The following is a 20,699-nucleotide window of genomic DNA, read 5'->3' on the forward strand; positions in this document are numbered from 1 at the left end:
CACAAGTACCCCCTTAACTATACGCGAAATTTCAACGACACACCTTAATTATACATGAGACCTAATATCCCCCTCCCCGAATTATTTTAAAGTGTAATAAACTCACCTTTTCGTGCTGAGGTGGCACAGAGAGTGTGTAGTGTCTTAGAGGCATGTGAGATACGGAAAAAGGTATTAAAATATGATTAATATGGACACGTGTTCATTTTAAATTGGACATTTTATAATTAATTAGTAGAGATAGTTAATTAACTTTTAAACTTAAATTGATATATTTTTAAAATTAAATTTCTTTTTTTTCTTTATGAAATAGTGTCAAATTTTATCATTTAAATTGTTAGAGAATTCTTTTCGGTGTTTTTCATTAATTTGTATAGTATCGAGAGAATTTTTCTTATTTTTCATTTTCTACTCAAATAAATTACTTGAAATTCGCTAATGAGAAAAAAATTGCATATTAGGAATTTAATTTAGGCAACATATAAAGAGCATAATTTAAGTTCTCCATCAATAACACCTTCCCTCCTTCTCTTCCCTTCTCACTTCAATCAGCCTTTATCTTAATCCAAATTCAATCAGAAAAAAATGACCCCAATTTTGAATTCTTCTCGAATTAGAGTTCAAACTTTAGGTGGTTTCTTCAATGGAAATTTTGAACCATGTTTTATGAAATTTATTTGAATTGAAAGAAAAATAAAATTGATAGTAGATATTGAATCCGGTGGTAGTGAAGGGATAAATTTGGTGGTGGGTTATCATTTTCATGGTGATAATTGCTATGAGTTTTAATGGTTAAAATAAGTGAATTTAGTGGTTATGGAGTGGGTGTTGATAATGAAGAAGAAGGAATCAAATGAAATGGAATTTTCTATTTTTTTTTATAGATCTGATCATTTATTGACGTGGAGCTGACATAATGATGACTTGTAGGCGAGTGTAAAACACCTCCATCATGTGAGTGGCTATATAGGTTTTAGGTTGTGTTAAGGGTGTGTTTATTACACTTAAAAAATACTTCAAGGGGATAATAGGACTCATGTATAGTTAAGGCGTGTTGCTGAAATTTCACATATAGTTGAAGTAGGTACTTGTGCATTTTCCCTTATTTGGGGCTTGCGTTTGCAGATTATGACTATATATGGTATGAAAAGGTACTAAAAATGGGAGGAAGAAAAAGAAGAACAAAAAAGATTTATATAATTAAACTTTTGAAAATGAAATAAGAGTTAATGGTCAAAAATATGATTTAAATTGTCTTAATGTTCTGAGTTTCATATTTGAATTATTGGGAGTATGAGTTTCTCACCTCAACTATTGGTTATAAGGAAAACATACCTAGACATTTGCTAGACCAAATGTTGTCTACAAAAGCTTGTAGACACGTTTGACCATAAAATCTTCCATATATGGTCCTAAACTCCACCCTTTCAAGTCGGAGATATCAACGTCACAAGTGAGACAAGACCAAGACTAAGATGGTGGGGAGAGAATAAATTAATTTATATGGTGATAAATTTTAACATTTTAACCTTAACTTTTAACATAATTTTAATATATTTAGCTTTGCCCGCTGGAATTGATTTTCCACCTAGAGTGCCACGTGACAGAGTTTTCACACAAAAAATTGAGTGTAGTACACACACCATCATAAATTAGTCGAGATAAACGTATTTTGCTAATCATCGGATGATGGTTCAATAGAATTCACACTCTTAATAGTTTAGATATGAAATTCAAAAAACTATGATAACTTAAATATGTTTTTGACCCTTAATTAGTTCTTATTATTACCACTTGGAAATGAAAACCTAATTGATAAGAAATAAATTACTTTTAGTTACAAACACATATTCACCTTCATATTTTTTTGAGCAACTTTCACATATTTCAAACATAAAAAATCATATTTGTATGTTATATCTATAGTTTACATAATTGCGCTCCATAGCAAACTTTATGTTTGCTATGGCTATTAATATGTATATTTCGCTATACATATACAAAAGAAGCAATTGTATAATCTGTTTCGGTATACATATACAAAAAAATCATTGTATAATCTGTGTTTGTATAAAGCGAGAAAGAGAGAAAGACAAAAGAAAATTGGGCAGAGAAAGATCTGTATTTGTATAATCATAAGTGTATAGGACGAAAAATATATGTATATACAATTTTCTCTCGCTTTTATACAAAACACAAATGTATAAAATTGCGTTTTGTGTTTGTATAAAGACGAGAAGAAAATTGTATATACATATATTTTTCGTCCTATACACTTATGATTATACAAATACAGATCGTTCTCTGCCCAATTTTCTTTTGTTCTTTCTCTCTTTCTCGCTTTATACAAACACAAACGCAATTTATACATTTGTGTTTGTATAAAGTGAGAGAGGCGATGAGAAATTGTCCAGCGAGAAACGAGAGTGGCGAGCGAGAAATTCAGGGAGAGAAGCGAAATGGCAATAGTTTGCTATGGGTTACAATTAAATCAAATTGTGGTTATAGCATTTAATTTGAATTAATAGTTTGCTATTTTATACAATTTTTCCTATTTTTAAAAAAAATCACCTTTCTTTCTTGATTCTAATATTTTTCAAAAGATTTTATTTTTTTAAGATAATAACTATTAGTTCAATGACGTGAGAATTGTATGTTCATTTATCAGATTAATTCATCTTTAATCACATAAACTTTCACACTCAATCTTTTTAAATTACTGATCACCCTTAAATTAAACCCATTGTTTGCCGTTAATCCATTCTCCTGGTTGCATACGATAACTGAAAAAACTAATTTTAATTATTTTTTAATTAAAATGAGATAAGATCAATAGATACATTTTCTATACTAAGTAGTTGACAATTAATTAGTCGACTTAATACATTTTACTAAATTCATTTTAAAACAATTTAACATTTTAGTATCGCCGATTAACAAACATGACAAGTTTTCCATCAAAATTATTTGAATACTATATAGGGAAAAATAATATTATTTTATATTAGAAAGAGCATGAATAATGCATCTTGCATACAAGGGTGATTAATTAATTAATTATGTAATTTAAATTACATTAATTTAAGCTTAGTAGTACATTAAGTGGGCCACTTGATGGGTGGGGACTCTATTATTGTTGTGAAAATATAGATTATTATTTTTTTTGCCTGTTGTAACTATAACAACGGAAGAAAAGAGATATTTAGTGGCAGTAATTTTTTTTAATAAAAGTATTTATTGTCATAAAAATATTTAACGATAATTTAGTTAATGTCATTGTATTCAGAGTCACTAAAGTCTTTAGCATTATTTATATAAAGTGTTGGTTATCAATATGTATATTTATTATTATCGCTAAATATAATATAACGATAATTCATATTATTACTGCTAAATTTTTTATTTATTGGGGTGTATGAACGTTTTAGACTATAATCAAAAAATTGAAATTTTTATGAGTAAACTTTTAGATTATTATTTAAAATCTTATGAGAAAATGTTAAACTATTATCTAAATTTTTGTAACTTGTTACAAACATTAAACGACAAACTAATATCATGTTAGTACTGTTATAATATATGAGTAAATATTAGACTTGAATCTAACATTATTCCAAAAGATTTTTTTTTCAAGGACGATTATATTTATATTATTTTTAAAATGGAAATTTGAAGAAAAAAAAAAGGGTTTTATTATTGTGAACTTATAAAGTCTCAAGTCAACGGGCATGCTAGTTGTTCAAGTATAGAATTTCTTAATTTGTCCTTTTTCAGTGTCAGACTTATCATGATACTTTCAATTATTGAAATAATTATTTTATAAATATTGTATTTGTCATGTGACAGTTGTATGTTAGTTCTTAGAGTCAACTATATTATAATCTAATGATCATAAAAAAAGTTTTTTTCTAAAAATCTTTAAAAGCTTGTTCACATTCTATTACTTAAGCGGCATTTGTTCGTATTTTCGTTTCTTATTGATTTGATTATGTATTATCTGAGTCGAAGTTTCTATTGAAAATAATCTCTATATCGTCATAACGTAGGAATAATTTTTATTCGTTTTTACTTGTTCAGTGTTAACTTGATACACCTCTTAAGGAGTAAAAATAAAATGAGATTTTTTACTATATTGTTAGTTGAATATAATAAATTCAATGTTTTGAAAAATGACTATATCTTATAACAATTAAATTGAGAACTAACTAAATAAACAATTATTTCTTGATTTTCTTTACTAAACGAGTAAAAGTGAACGAATGGAGAATTATTATCAATCCAGTTGTGAGAGTTCACGAACAAATATTATAATTAGGAAAACAAAAAAAGGGGACAATTTTAGAGTATAATTTCTAATTATAGTAAGTGATAATTCCGTGGTCGTGTGTTTCTAATTTCTGTATCGAATTTAATGTCCATTTTATATTGTTTGACTTTCTAACTATAATAATTATTTTTCGAATGTTATATATACTTATTAATTACTTGATCCCAACAACGTAGATTCCACTATCTTTTTTGTTTTAGTTTAATAAGTATGCCAAGGTAGATATTTGGACAAGTATTGAGATTTCAGAGTGATAAATAGTAGTCTGAAACTCAGAAGACCGATTAATTTGAATTCATATCATAATTTAGGATAAAAGTTACAATTCAATTGTAACTGTATATATGTACGTCATAGATTGAATTCCTTCTTGTAATAATCGATATCGATAGTAAATTTGAATATAACATTTAGAGTTAGATTAAAAGATGTTCAATTTAAGTATTTACCTAAATTTGGAAAAACTTAACTAAGAAAACAAATGGAAGTTAATTTGTAGGCCAAAGGTAATAAATTATGCTAGGAGCTTAACTAAAACAAATTATCTTTAAAAGTTCAAACTAGTAATAAAATACGTACTATTAATTAAAACCCTTGAATAATTAAGAAAAGTATATAAAAGAAGAAAGTAATTTAATTACAAACTTCTAAAAAATGCTAAACATAAGTTAGAAAAAGTTATTGCCTTTTTAATTTAATTTGAAAATGTTAGTCTTAACTCTTAAGCACATTTATCAACTTAATTCATGCAATATAGTCATAATTACCTTTCTTAATAATGACAAAAAACGCCTAATAATTAAAATCGGTTTTGTTTCTTGTTATTGTTTATTCCTTAGAGAGGTACGTTGTTAATTAAGATAGTTAAGTGTTGTAAGTTGTTGCTTGTTGTGGACAAATTTCCACTTGATTATATATGATGTTTTATTATGATAAACATTATTAAATAGAACAACTGATTTGACCTATATTATAATATATTTTAGCTGAATAAATTAAGTATATTGTAAAAATGAATTTTAATAAGCATAATTCAACCCAGAAAGCTAGTTCGAAAAAATAAGGATTAAGTCTTCAAACCTCTTACATCGGGTGCGTAGGTAATTTTATATGGGTTCCAACATGGATTTTAAGAATTGAGATGATTCTTGTTTTACCATGAAAGGATGGATCAACTCAAAAAGAAAAGTGAGAATTGTCCAAGTCATACTTCATTCGTTCCGGGCACAACATTTAAGAAAGAAAAGAAGACTTCTGAAATTTGTGGTCTAAAATTCTACTTGACTATTCTTTATGTTTGGTTACAAATAATTTCATTAAGGATAAAAGCAAAATTTTAATAATTTATTTCTAATAATAGAAAAGTGTCGTTCTTTTTAATTTGGGACAGATTTAAAAGAAAATATATCATATAAATTGAAATAGACAGACAAAGTATTAAAAAGACCAACATTCCATAAAAAATCGACGTGGGACTCTTCACATATATGCACTTTGGTGTAAATGCCAAATCTCCTAAAAACAATTACCTTTAATGTGGAAACCTAATTATAGCTTAGCTTCCAATCATGGTTGTCATTAGTATCCCATAATTCTCTTGGGAAAAAGTAGTTGTCATTAAACTATGTATGTTGTTTGTCCATCCCACTATTTACAATTTAGATGGTATATATAATATAATAGCTAAAGTATGTTTAAGTTGAATTTAATCTACCATAAAATTGTGTTAAGCATTCGGTATATATATTCGAAATCTACTAGGATGATTAATTTAAATTTACATCAAAAGTTTATTACGTAAGCTTTTAGCATTTCTTGTTGGAAAGGATTTCATTATTAGCTAGTCTTTAAACCCGATGAAACCTCTAATTAAAAGAGATAAATAGAGTTTATACCGTCCTACCACAACATTCGAATGGCTTGGTGAGTTAAGAAATGGTTATTAATAAACCTTTTGTATTGGTGTATAGATATAGGTTGAGACCATCATAGGGTCTTAATTCTTTGGTGACGAAAACTTATAAGATTTTTATTATTGTGCGAACAAAATCACATATTGATGGTAAAAATGTTTTGCAAAGCTTGATGTAAGTATAAAGATGCTTTTAAAGGTGTGAGGTATGTTGGGAAAAATTGCACAAGTCTGGCCTAGAATAGAACAATAACTCACACCATGTTATAATAGAGAATATCTTTGGGCTGATTTAGTTCAACAATTGATCATATTAATTAAAGTCAAAGTTCGACGAGATATGTATGAAGATGGCAGCGTGATGGTGGATGCTCGATTTACTACATATAAGAATACTCTTGATGGTGTGAGATACCTAATAAGAAAAATCATGCAAGCTTGGACCTAAGTGGACAATACCAGACCATGTTAGAAATATCTTTGGAAAGTTCAAAAGGTGACAAAAGCAGAAAATTAATCAAACTATATGCGTATATATTCGATTGGGTAGTTACATATATATATATATATATATATATAGCAAACGTATATAATGAACTCATACAAAGATTCCTTGTTAATTTTATCGAAACATATATAATAAAACGTAGTATACTTTTTTTTTTAGAAAAAATAAAAAATTGTTGGAATCATGAACATTATCGGAAAAAGTAAACGGAAGTAATGGGAAATAATTGAAATATGTTAGGTATAGAGACTAATAGAGTATTTTGGTAATTAACAAATAAAATGGAAATTGTAATATGGCTAATTATATGTGAAACCTACTTAACACAATTTTTTCATTGATTCTCGATAGTAAAAATGTTTGTATTGTATGTCGATATACTGCATACATATTTGTATAAAATTATTTTATATTGTTGTGCAAAATGCAATATTAAAACTCCCTTTTTCTTCTTGGTTGTTTGAATTGCTTTAGAAGATGTTGAAAATTTCGAAAGGTGAGACAATGCAAAAACTAGTTGTAGTAACTAGTAATAATAATAAGTTGATAACTATATAGTATAACGTATCACATGAATGAATTGTCAAAAGTTAAAACACATTTTCTCCTATTTTTATTTTTTTAAGTTTCTCACTTCATTTTTAATATTTGTATAGAGTTTTAGATAAATTCATATTTGTGTATTATAGGGTCCAACTCTGAAGGCGACACTCTCGATAATTTTTTTTTTTCATTTTCCATCGAATTCAAAATTTTTAATTAAAAATAAAGAAATCTCAATCATCACATCACAATCGATCTTAATACACATTTTCTGCCATTGGACGTCTCATCCATAAAATACTGTGGAAAATCAAAAGATTCCTCTGTCATTTTCTTTTCTTGAAATAATATTTTTTTTTCCATTGTCAACTAATAACCAAAAGCTCAATTTTTCTTGACGAGTTGGAAGAAACGGTTCAAATCCCACTATCTCATGAAGTTAAAGGGGGGAAATCGACAAGATAGACATAGCCTATTACGCGGTTTGCTAACTCTGTCTAAGGTATGAATATTTATTATTCATCAGGTAATTTAATTTAATATATATCATTAAAAAGACATGTTTTTTTTTTCTTCTAAGCCAATCAACTAAAAACTACTTGTTTTTATAAGCACTTTATTAAAATAATTTTTTCGAAAAAAGAATTGCTAGAATTGAGAAGAAAAATAAGGTAACAAACTAACAATAATAACCATGAAAATGAGTGTTAAGTCAAAATCAAGATTTTACTGTTAAAGACGATTTTACCAAGTTTAATATAAGGAAACAAAACTATGAGGTCTAAAAGTATTTGAGATATACTTCATCTGTCCATAATTACTTGTCCACTTTTGAATTGACACACCTATTAAGAAAACAACTATTGACATAGTGAGTTTACCATTTTACCCATATTAATTATGAAGTAGATAAATTAAAAAACTTAAGATTTTTAAGAAGTTCTACCTTTTTCAAAGTAATTAATTGAGGATAGAATATTTAAAAATATTTTATCCTTTCTTGATTTGTCAAAATGGACAAGTAAAAAGAAAATTGGACAAGTAATTAAGGATAGATGGAGTAATAAATATATTATAATATTGATATATACTAATCCAATTTGGAATTGAACAGGGAAGCCATGTATAAAACGTGGAGAAAAGTTCCATAGCAAATTTATTATGAAAAAAACTCCACCAAGTCAAGAACAAAATACCATTGACAAGAAATTATTTTCTCGTTTCGTTTATTATGAGTTGAAATTTTTCAGAGAATAGTATATTATTCATCCGTTTTTTTGCGAGTTTCATTAATCAAGGTGGTGTGGATGCACATAAAGTCTTCTTGCTATCGAAGAAATTTTGAATTACGATTCTCGTTAACAGGTTAAAGAATAAATAATTAGGGACAGAAAAAGTAAAACTTAAAGAGATCGAATCAAAACAAACAATATTTTAAATAGTTATAGGGTAGGCATGGACCGTGATAAATAAATAATTACATGCAAGTACAACTAAAGTAAGATAATGGTGGAAAATTGGAAATAAAAACTAGGGATTAATTCATCGAACTTAAGTTGAAAATATTAATGAAATAAATGGAGAAAGGGCTTGGAAATTTGAGATAAAGCAAGATATGGGAACCAATGGTGTCTAAAAGTAAAAAATAGTAGCTATAAAAGACAACTCAAAGTAGATAGAAAGACATAGTACTATCTAAACGGATTTAGAATATAAAATTTATGAATTTTCGATAATTTCAAATTTAAGAAAAAATACTTAATTAGAAGTGTCGAAGGATAATTAAACCCTCATCAATGAGGATAACGAATGCTAAGTAAATTCTATTTCTATCACAGTTATATTTTTAACTTAAAAGTCATCTAAATTCAATTTTTTCTAATTTTTTAAGAGACTCTAAATCTAACATTAATGGTCCCAAAATGTACCAAAATTCCACGGTATTTTGAATTTCCAGTAAAAGAAGAAACTTAGAGATAGAAACAAATTAAATGCTAAAGGGAAATTGGAAAACCCCCAGTCTTTACTCACATGTAGATTTATATAGACTTTTAGTCAACTTGAGTCATTTAGGTGGTGATGAAATGATCGAAATCCCTTTATTTTTAATCAGTCGTTTCATGTTCAAATTTTTAGAAATAAAAAATACCATGTAATATGCAAAATCAAATTCAGTCACATTTCAATACGACTATCGAAAAACTGAGACAAACAAAAAAAATGAAAATAAGACTTTTAGTCAAATTCTTCATCCCTTCCCTTACCCCAGCTATATACTAGCTTTCACTTTAATTTTCTTGACTTATTCCCATAGTTCATCAATGATCAATTAATGTAGATACATTTTTTTAAATTTGATCGTGACTCTATAGTGATGTCAAAAATAACGGCAAAATTAGGTGTGCTAGCCATTTTTTGGATCGGTATTTAAAGACTTAAGTGTCGTTGAAATGTAATTGAGAAATAATCAACTATTATTATCGAAGTAAAATTTAGATAAAATACATCTAGTTAAAACATTACAAAAATACTCTGATACGGCGAAGTTTGAAGTTTGAAGTTTGAAGTTTGACGCGTGAAATTCTATCACGTTATATGCTGATAGATGTGTGCGGAGTTGCGAGAGGTTACGTTGACACTGATAGGTTTGAGAAAAATAGAGGTACGTATTATACTGAAAAAGAATTATCGAGAATTAGTGATTAGATAAGAGTAAATGTCATATCTTCAGTTTATCGAATACATGACGGTAGAATAACTAGATAAGAGAGAATGGAAATCGAGGACTAGAGTATTCAGTTAGTAGATAGTCAAGCCTTTTTTACTTTCTAATGATGGAGCATAGTTCTAGTTTGGAGCATCTTTCAAGTTGAATTGGAACGACAAATGGGAAAAGAAAGAAAAAAAAAATAATCAACGAAATCATGCTTTAGTTAATAATCTTTATCATACTCTATAGTTGTGTACTTGTGTTGGGTAAGAAGGAAAATATATTTTACAAAATATATTATTTTTTAAAAAAAATGTTTAATACTCCCTTAGTTCCTTTTTACTTGATTGGTAAAGGGAGTTTACCATTTTAACCTTATTAATTGATAGGATTTTAAATTTATTTACTCATTATCAGTGTTTTAAAAGGCGGGAGCGTGAGACGAGACATTTTATACAGTACGAGGCGAGGCGTAAGTCCCATGGATCTACGGGGCGTAGACTCATGTATATTCAATTTTATTGTTTTATTACTAATAAAATAAGCAAAAGTAAACTTTTTAATGATTTTATAAATAACCTATAATATATAGAAATTATATTATGATTTTTATTTGAGATAAGTATTAATAATCATAATGAAAAAAAAAGGTATTATAATTACTATTTGAGAAATATCATTACACCAATAATAAAAAATATGATTTAAAGCAAAAAAGGTTCACAAAAATAAATTAAAAACGACCGGGCCTACGTTTTTACCCCCAGTGCTTACATTTTTACGCCCAGGACTTACGTTTTTATGCCTGAGGCTTACGCCTCAAATTTTAGAACTTACGTCTTATGGATCTACGTCTTTAATTTACGCCCCGGAGCGTTTTTGGTACGCCCTCCCCGAGACTCGCCCCAAAAACGTTTTTGAAAACACTGCTCACTACATTTTTCAAAAATATTAACTCAATGTTTATAAATTGAGGGTATAATAGGAAAAAATAAATTATCTTTTTTTAATTTATAAAAATGACAAGTAAAAAGGGACATCAAATTAGAAAATATTTGACAAGTAAATAAGGACAAAAATAGTATGTAAGTAAAAAAAATAATTATCTTAAAAATATTCGTAATAATTTAGATAAAAACTATGGAAAGTGAGGAACATAGGGTGCGGGGTAGTGGGATGGGGCTACAGGGGTGAGAGTAAAGATAACATGTGTTAAAGGTGGAAACGAGAGAGGACACAATTAATGTGAAATAACTTTGTGAAACTTGTTTTCACTCCCACCCCTACTGTTCATCTAATCTATCTATATTATATATAAATACCTTTAAAATAATATTTTTCATCTATGTATATCGCACAAATACAAGTAAAAAATAAAAAAGTTACTTATTTTCCTAAAATATATTTATCACCCTTAGGTCTCCTCTACCACGTACTTTTTATGTCTAAGATATTTTGTTGAAGACAAGAAATTAAATACATTAATTGTAAAAATCAAAAGTCAGCTGAATTAGCAAAAGTTATTTAATGTCCATACCTATATCAAATGGATTTTTGACCCACAAATTTGATAACTATAAATCGTACGCATGAGGTACGTATTTAAAAATCTCAAGTTCAAATTCCATTAAATACATAATCGCCTTTGTTAGGGGGACTGTTACCCCCTTATTTAGTCGATTTTTAATATGGGTACTGAACACCGGATGGAGATGACAAAAACGGATAGAGTACATACTTTTGAAATGTAAAATGTTCATGAACTAACAAACAAACCTGAGTTTTGTTGAGTTCAGCTCGATTACTATTCAAGATGAAAGGCGAACACAAGTTCAGCTCCAACTCGTTTCATTAAACGAGCTTGAGCTGAACTTTTGTTCACGAACAGCCCCGACTCATTTACACCCCTAATTTTACACAAATAAAAGAGTTGGAAGGGTTAGTAAATCTTTCATGCTGATGAGTGACTCATAAGAAGTCATTATGTTCACCAGATTTTGGTTTATATTATACAAAACAAAACAATCAGAACTGTTAAATGCCTATCATGCTTAGGTATCTTCGTCTTCAAACTCTTCTTCGATGATTCCAACCCGAGCCAAACATCTGACAAGGATTCATGTCGCGGAGCTAACTGAGGTGATCGATAAGAATGAAGTGTTCTGTTTATATCATCCCATTTTACCCAGAAATGACTGCAAGAAAATTAGATGTTAATGTTAAGCAGTAATATGAGGGCATTGAAGAAGCAGCAAAACTGAAAGGAGGAAATATAAATGAATAGAAAGAACCAACAGCAGAATGAAACTAACGCGATTTCGTTATTACTACCTTGACTGGATTAGGAAACTGAGATCACAAGACATGTAATGCAGGAAAAAAAACTATAGGAGTAACTTTAATCGGATCCTAAGATGATTTGTACTGAAATTCCTGAAGTAGCCTGCATGGCGATGATTCACATAACGTTATTGATCCAACATCGCGAGAATTGCAAAGTGTTTCCTACTAAGACATATATTAATGACTGGGGAAAAGATTTCCAAAATGCTTGCATACTCTTCAAGGCTGATAAAATGTGATTTTGCTAAGAACAACGAGAAGCTTTAATTTTCTTAACCTAGCGTGATTTAGAAAGTTGGAACTGTGGATTCAGGAAGACCGAGAGAAGAGCAAAGACCTTAAGGGGTTATCGAAGGTTATGTAGTGATGCAAATAGATCCAGTCATCAGAACTAATAAAATGACGATCATGGATCGAGATCCAAACAGATCATCATGTTGGAACTCGGAACACACTTGTGTAACCTAGACACTGAAAGCGGGGCCTAGTACTTCAAATACAGAAAGATCAATGAGTTAATCAAACCCCGACCCAGCATCCCATATCTTACACGTCCAAAGTGATCCAATGTTCAACTACTAATCCTCCCGGAGTTGTGTTTAGGATTAAAATCATTTGAAGTACTTATACTACGACATTATACTTAGACCTCCGAACTTTTTGTGGATGGTGATTTTTCTTTCTCATAATAATAAAACGATATTACAAACCAATTGGATCAATAAACTAACGATGTCTTGCTTTTTCTGCCTAACAAAAAGTTTAAAGTAAAAAAAAAAGTTACCTTAGTTTTGGTCAGAGAAGTTCCATTTTTAGTAGTGCTTCCAAATCCAAACTTAGGCTTCTTCTCTGCAGGCTTTAATATCTGGAAAGAGCACATCAGTGTCTCATCCACACTCATCACGGCACCAGCATTGTCAAACTCTCCACAATAATTAGGGGCTGAGAATATAGTCACTAGCTGTCTGTCAGCGAAAAACTCGTACCCATCTTCCACGACCTATATTAAGTACAAATAACCAATAGAATTTAAAAAACAAAACTCCGAAAAGAAAGAAACAAAGGAAAGAAAAAACGACTACTTCTGGAAGTCATTTTCAGTTTAAAACCTGATGGGCACGGCAAATGAGGTCAAGATCTAGCTTCTGAAGATACTCTGTCACCTTATCTGGACCAAATGTGTAGGAAACACCCCTATCATTCATTCCCCACCCTCTAACGTCCCTACTAGGATCTGACCATAAAAGATCACAAAGCAGTCCAGCTTCTGGAACATCAGTTGGTCGATGGAGGTTCCGTATCTGATCAAGATGATGAAGGTCGGGGGAGAGTCCACCATGCATGCACAATATCTTTTCATCAACCAGAGCTGCCACAGGCAGGCAGTTAAAACATTCTGTGAATATCTTCCACAATCGAACATTGAATCTTCGCTTGCACTCATCATAGAATCCATATATACGATTAATGGAAGCACATTCATGATTTCCCCTCAAAAGGAAAAAGTTCTCGGGATACTTTATTTTATATGCAAACATAAGGCATATTGTTTCCAGACTTTGCTTCCCACGATCCACATAATCGCCCAAGAATAGGTAATTGGATCTAGGAGGTAATCCACCATATTCGAATAACCTCAGTAGATCAGAATACTGACCATGAATATCCCCTAGAAAATATGGCACCATGAAAAGAATTAGATAGGAAGTCATGTTTTCTTCACCATAAAAAAAGGGGCGAGAGCGAGAAATAGCAAGAATGTTTCAGCATGTATTTTAATCTTAAAGGGTTGTAATACAACCAAATGTTGGTGCATCAAGAACGAGAATTAGAAGCAAAGATATGAGCAAAAGTTGGATATAGTGAGTTTGAATCTTCTGAGAAAGCACTTTCAGGCAGACGAAATGTACAAAAGTGCATAGTCTCAGTGACTTGTGAATGATAAACCGATGCTTTCACAGACAGATTCAATTAGATATGGGATGCAGATATGGATGATTCAACTTTCAACAAAATTCTTGAAGTTAGACTGCTATGACATTGTTCTTGGTGAGGAAGGATTTACGAGGTTTTCTACTAGGAAGAAGATAACAAGAAGAGAAGAATGGACAAATAGTATTCATAGTATCTGTCCATGCCATTGAGAAACCCCCTTTCACTAGCCTTTTCAGTATTAGGCAGACCTGCACTTCCTGAGTACTTGATTTTGGTTTTCACACGTGAAAGCTAATAGTTCTGTTTGGTATTCATTTTGTAAATTAATAACCACAAAGTAGATACTCTTAACATATACTATGTTCTTAATGACTTCCAATTGCTAAGTATATTTCTCTCTTTTTCATTTTCTAAATCTCTTTGTTGAATGTTCACTTTTAAACAAAATGTGATGTTAGAGGAGAAAAAGAGTCGTAAATACTGGTAAACAAAAAGAAACTGTGCAGAAACTACAAGAACACAACTTTCCTTTTTTAATACTCCTAATTTGGTTTTGTTCTGATTATATAAGACCATTAAAGTTGGTTTGAGGTAGACATCCCACTACCCAAACTATACACCGCCTAGCCTGGGAAGCAACACTCTGATTTAGCTTTTTCTTATGGTTTTATGTGCTGGCCTGTAACAAACAAACACCACCTAGCCTTGGGGGCATGATTTTATTCTCAGCCCTCAAAAAGTGACTTCGAAAATGCTGCAACACTCTGATCAAGTCTTTTCTTATGGTTTAATGCACAGGGATTAAGGACATCGAACCACACTGATTAATTGCTGTCTAAGAATAGGTCAGTGTATTTTGTAGCCAGTACTTTTACTTCCATTTCAGAACAGCAAGACAGCAAATACCAGTTGAATGAATCACTTCGAATTTAGTTAATCATTTTTCACACAATTGTTACTTATTTTCAAAAAGAACGTATGCTACTTATGGAAGATCTGTTCCCCAAAAAAGAGTTAACAATTATGACAATTCGCATAAGCACTTGATTAGTTGACAAACTTATGATCAGAAATATGGTAAATCTCGAGATGACTGATAGCATTTTGAACTCGACAAAAGGTTAACCACACAATTATTTAAATTGAATTCCATAAATCAGTTGCATCCCCACTTGGAGAGTATTTACATGCATTAAAAATAAAACTCAGTATTATAGTGCATCAAGACTCTCTGATGTACTATAGTCTATAAGTGCCTGCATCCTATCGGGTAATATCGGAAGGAAAGGAAAGGTCGTCTGTTTTAAGGAACAGCAGTAGCTCCACACACACTCAAATACAAATGACTGGACTTATTAGCTTTTTGGACTAACTTGAGAGATGCATACAATCTAGATAGAGTTTTTGAGTTCCTTCACACTCTACAGAAACTGCAGGACGTCCCCTTCACCTTTTGTTATCTAAAACAACGTACATATAAGCACTCACTTAGTGCCAAATTGCCAATTAAATAACACTTCGCTCCATTGGGAGAAAAAGTGAGGAGAATTTGAAGTAAAAAGAAATACAGCAGCCATAAAATAGCATTTGAAGACCCTCCGGAATTAGACTAGAAGTGAAGTAAATCAAGCTGTCTCTTGGTGAGCATCTACCTTCCCTTGGACTTAAACACAAAAAAGATGGTCTTTTTACACTGGCTCGGGTAGATAGCACAAAGCAACAACTATTCAAGATGCTAACTTAGGGAAAGGATCATAAGTAAACATGTCAAAGGCTAATTTCAGAGCTTTTAAAACTGGTATGGTTCATCTGAATGAAACTATTTGCCAGATACACTAAAAATTCTGATTTTGAAGCAACAGAATGAACCATAAGTCCCTAATTACTACCAAAGCAGGTCTTAAGCACCAGATCATAACCAAATTCCTGTCAACAACCAACAAAATAAAACAACAACTACTCCTCAGTTCCAAACAAGTCGAGATTGGCTATATGAATCTCCAATTCTTTTCTTTTTTAATTAACATGATGTCCAGGCCAGCTTGCGCACACCTCAACTAATTCCATGGGATACTTGCCACTTCCCACCAGCAACAGATATCAGAGTTAGCACTTAGTTATCATATAACTCTGTCGACTAGAAAACATATGGAAAAAAGTCACCTAATGTTTTTGTCATGGTGCTCAACCCTCTTCACATGAATCCCTAATTCTTCATTTAAGTTCATCTCATTCATGTCAACAACCAATATTACCTTTCTAAAAAGTCCAAGAACAACTCAAAGACTCAATTTTTATACAAAATCAAAACCAACCCACTTTAAGAAATGCATCAATAAACTCAACCCCACTTCAAAAAACTCAAAATTCCATTAAAGCAAAACAGTGCAAAATAAAAAAGGGGGTTCAGTAAAGTACCACAGATCTTTATTGGTGCATCCAACTCAAGAAGATTAGGCTGCTTCAAGAAAATTTCTTTAGACTCAAGACAAAGATACCTAATTTCAGCCTCAGATAGCTGAACTTGTTTCCCTGGTCGATTACGAACTTCAAGTAAACGGTTGATTATATCATCTAAAGAAAAAGAATCCATAACCTTCTTCCTCGACATTAATAAAACCCAACAAAAATTGTATTTTTTCAAGATTTTGATGAAGCACAAGAACAAAACCAAGAATGTTTATATTTCACTACTATAAGTCCATTTATTTTCAATTCTTGGTAGAAAGATACAGTGACACGTGTACTTGATAAACTTTTTATTTTCTATATTATATCCGTATTGAAATTCAACTATCATAAATTTACGACCCGTAGTGTTCCATTTAGGGGCAAACCTTTTTTTACAATGATTTTTTCATATACAAAACTCAAACTTAGAACCAGAGCTCATATTTAAAAAATAAAAATTTTATTCACTCTATCACAATTTCTTTTATGGTAATAAACTATTTTTAAGTGTGCACAAAAGTGATTCGAGCATTATTATGTAAAGGAGGAAGAAGAATAAAGTGGAGTAGAATAGTGGATTGGCATCTTATTATAGAAAAAAGAAAGAGGGAGTTGAAGTCAAAATTTTCAACTTTTTGGAAGAATTAATGGTTTTGAGTGAAGGGGGTTAGTGTTTGAAAAAAAATGGATTAATGGTAAAAAAAAATCATTTATTCGAAAATTTCATATCTTAACTATTTATTAAATATATTTATATTATATAATTCGATGCTAAATTGATTAAATATTTATTCTTAATGATACACATATAGATCAACTTAGTATCATAGTTATTCGGTGGGAAAAAAAGTATCATAGCTATTCAAATTATGAATATTTAAAATATAAAACTGATAAAAAGATAATTTTTGATGTATTTTTAACCGTTAACTTATAAAGAATTTGCTTTTTTTATTAATGAAAATATGCGGCTCTAGGAAGAGTGAATAGATGCCTCACTTGAGAGAACGACCCACCTATATAATATGTTGATGTCTTTTTTTAAAAAATTAAGAAAGAAGACTTCCTAGCCGTCAATTTTAAAAAAATAAAAAATTGGTTATTTAAATAGTTTATGGTATTTGTTTTGGGGTCAGATTAGTTTTTATGAAAAGTTATATTTTGAATAAAATTGCTTTTGGCTAAGCTCTTGTTTTGATGGTTGTTAGGTATACCTTTTATAATGTATTGTATTATATTATTTTGATGAATATAATATTTGAATAAATTGTATTTTTATCGATGTTTCATAATGTGTGAACTTACAATAATTGGAGAATTAAATTTATAATATTACAAAAGAAAAATAAAGGTAGAGAAAATAAAATTATTAAATATTAATTAATGAATATGGGCAATAGGAGAAAAAAATAAGATACTGATGCGATTATATTAAATTGGTCATTATATAAAAATGAACTTTTTATTGTTGCATTACAACAAATCTGACGAAATGATATAATAAAATATAAATAATAATCAAAATAAACATTATATTTAAAATAATAAAACGAACAATATATACAATAGGTAATAACCATTCAAATAAAGTGTAAAGACGATTACATTTTCAATTAAGAATTAAACTCGAGAACTCTAATTTATAATAAAAAGAATATTTATTATAAATAGTGTTAATGAAGTGTCAGGCTTGTGGAGTCATTTTCAACCTTTGTAAGCACAAAAGAATAATTAATGAAAAATAATCCCCATTAGAGCCAAGTTGACAGTAGGTAAGCTTTTGGATATTTACAAGTCAAATCTTAATTAACAAATAAAAACTTAGCAATAAAGTATGATTGTTTGGTGTTTTAGTACATATAAGGTGTAGTTATGACAATATTATAATTAGAGTTGTCAATATGGGCTGGCCCACTCCATTCGGGCTAATTCATACATGCTTTGAAATTTGACGGATCAAGCCGGGTTAACCCATTTTTTGTGTGGGCTAGAAAATGGTCGGTCAGCCCTCTTTTCTTAAAAGTCTATTTTTTATAATTTTTTAAATTAAATTATAATCTAAAAATATTATCATAAATATCGACAAGACAATATTACATGGTGTTAATGTTACTACTTGTTAATCAAATACACAAATAAAATTATCCTTATACTATTTATTAAGTTTGATTTCAAGTAAAAACATAAATAACTAAATAGAAATATTAACTTAATTGTTTTTCAATAATCATAATAAAACACAAGAACTATGACAATATTCCATAGACTATGGCCTATGTAGTGATTCCCTAGAATTTTTAGGGAATTTTTATTTTATGTAGTACATAATTTTATAAACATAATTTGTATTTAAATTGTAATATTTCAAACTTTAAATAGATTTTGAGTTTAGACACTTGTTATTTTTAATACTCTATTTATTTTTATTTGACCCACGGGCCGGCCCTATCCATATTTCTCAAGCCCCACAAATCAACAGACTTATTCAGGCCGAACTAAAAAGCCATTTTTCTTAAATGGGCTCCAAAAATCGTAGCCCAACCTTATCAAATCACGGGTTAGGTCAGGCCGGCCCACCAGGCCTAGCCCATATTGACGACTCTAATTATAATGCAAGATAATATGATAGTGACCATTATGCCAGCAGTGGCGTAGCTAGGATTTTTATGAAGGGTGTCCAAATAATACATAAGTAATTTTATATTATTTTTTTGATGAATGGATGCATTAGAAAAAATTAAAATTGAACTACATAACATTAATATTACTTTTTTTTTACGAATAAATGTTCCAAAATTTAAAAAATTAAACTGCATTATATTTAACTTTAATGTTTGTGTTTAATTCAATATAAAGTGAACGAACAAAGCAAAAAAAAAGGGGGGAGGGAGGCATTCAAGCTTTCACTAATCTATGGTGATAACAACAATAACGAGACATAAATAATGAAAGCAGAATCAAATGAGGCGTTCTTTTGTTCGCTTTTAGCAACTTCATAGAAAAAGTTTAGAATTTGTTTATTAACTTTAAATTAAATAATTACATTTAATTTTTATTTCAAAATTTTAATGAAAAGTAATAAAAAGTCAAATTCATTGCAAAATTCAATTAGCTACTAAACTAGATTTCTAATTAAGAATGTAATTTAATTAGCTTAGACAATTAAAGAAATAAGTTAATGAATAATAAAATAAGAGTGTTCTATTTAAAATGATTATAAAATGCACTTGTGGGGATTTAAACCCGCGCCTTCAAAGTAAGCAGGAGAGCCTTACACCGTTGGACCATAGCATCTTGATATGTTCAGGATGTCCAATCGATTAACTTTAACCGTTACCAGTAGCATTTTACTTATATATACGATATAATTTTCCGGCGAAGGGTGTCCAATTGGACACCCTCGGGACACTGTAGCTCCGCCCCTGTATGCCAGGTACAATGATGGATAACACAAATTAATCCCTAATTATTATGTAAAAACTATTTATAAGTTAAGAGATTTTCTCTCTTGAGATACATGGTACTAACCCTCTTTCCCCGTGACAGTCTTAGGATTATCTAAGGTGCGAGGCCAGTAGCGAATTTAAGATTGTCAATAAGTGGTGTCAATGGTTATAGTAAAACATTTAATTATGAGGATAGTAGGACTAAAACACACAATCTCAAGGTATTTCCACAACGCCTTAACCACTAGACTTAACATTTAACTAGTGTTAAAATCTGTCACTACTTACATATGAACTAGATAATGTTGGCCGTGCTGTGCATGGGCCCAATAATATAAATGGTATGTTTTGGGGCTAATAACGGAATTTTTAAAGTGATTGTTTGCGTGGATAAAGGAATACGTTTTTTTTATCACAAACATGTACTTTCTTTGATGCTATTAAAGGCATAATAAGACTACCCACATATAACATTTTTGAAATATTTTATGTTGTCAATTATCATGATTTATAGTATTTTTACG

At 29.9% G+C, this 20,699-nt stretch overlaps 1 protein-coding gene across 1 annotated transcript; it reads right to left on the minus strand.

Annotated features, from left to right (window-relative positions):
* Nucleotides 1-11,709: 11,709 nt before the first annotated feature.
* LOC102590224 (serine/threonine-protein phosphatase PP1-like) lies at nt 11,710-17,006 on the minus strand. Its single transcript, XM_006354429.2, has 4 exons — nt 16,697-17,006; nt 13,453-14,012; nt 13,128-13,343; nt 11,710-12,195 (listed from the first exon to the last, which is right to left on the minus strand). The coding sequence occupies exons 1-4, from the start codon at nt 16,887-16,889 to the stop codon at nt 12,172-12,174; spliced, it is 993 nt and encodes a 330-aa protein (XP_006354491.1). The 5' UTR covers nt 16,890-17,006; the 3' UTR covers nt 11,710-12,171.
* Nucleotides 17,007-20,699: the final 3,693 nt, after the last annotated feature.

This window comes from Solanum tuberosum, unplaced genomic scaffold, assembly GCF_000226075.1.
Source record: "Solanum tuberosum cultivar DM 1-3 516 R44 unplaced genomic scaffold, SolTub_3.0 scf00174, whole genome shotgun sequence".
Classification (NCBI taxonomy): Eukaryota; Viridiplantae; Streptophyta; class Magnoliopsida; order Solanales; family Solanaceae; genus Solanum; species Solanum tuberosum.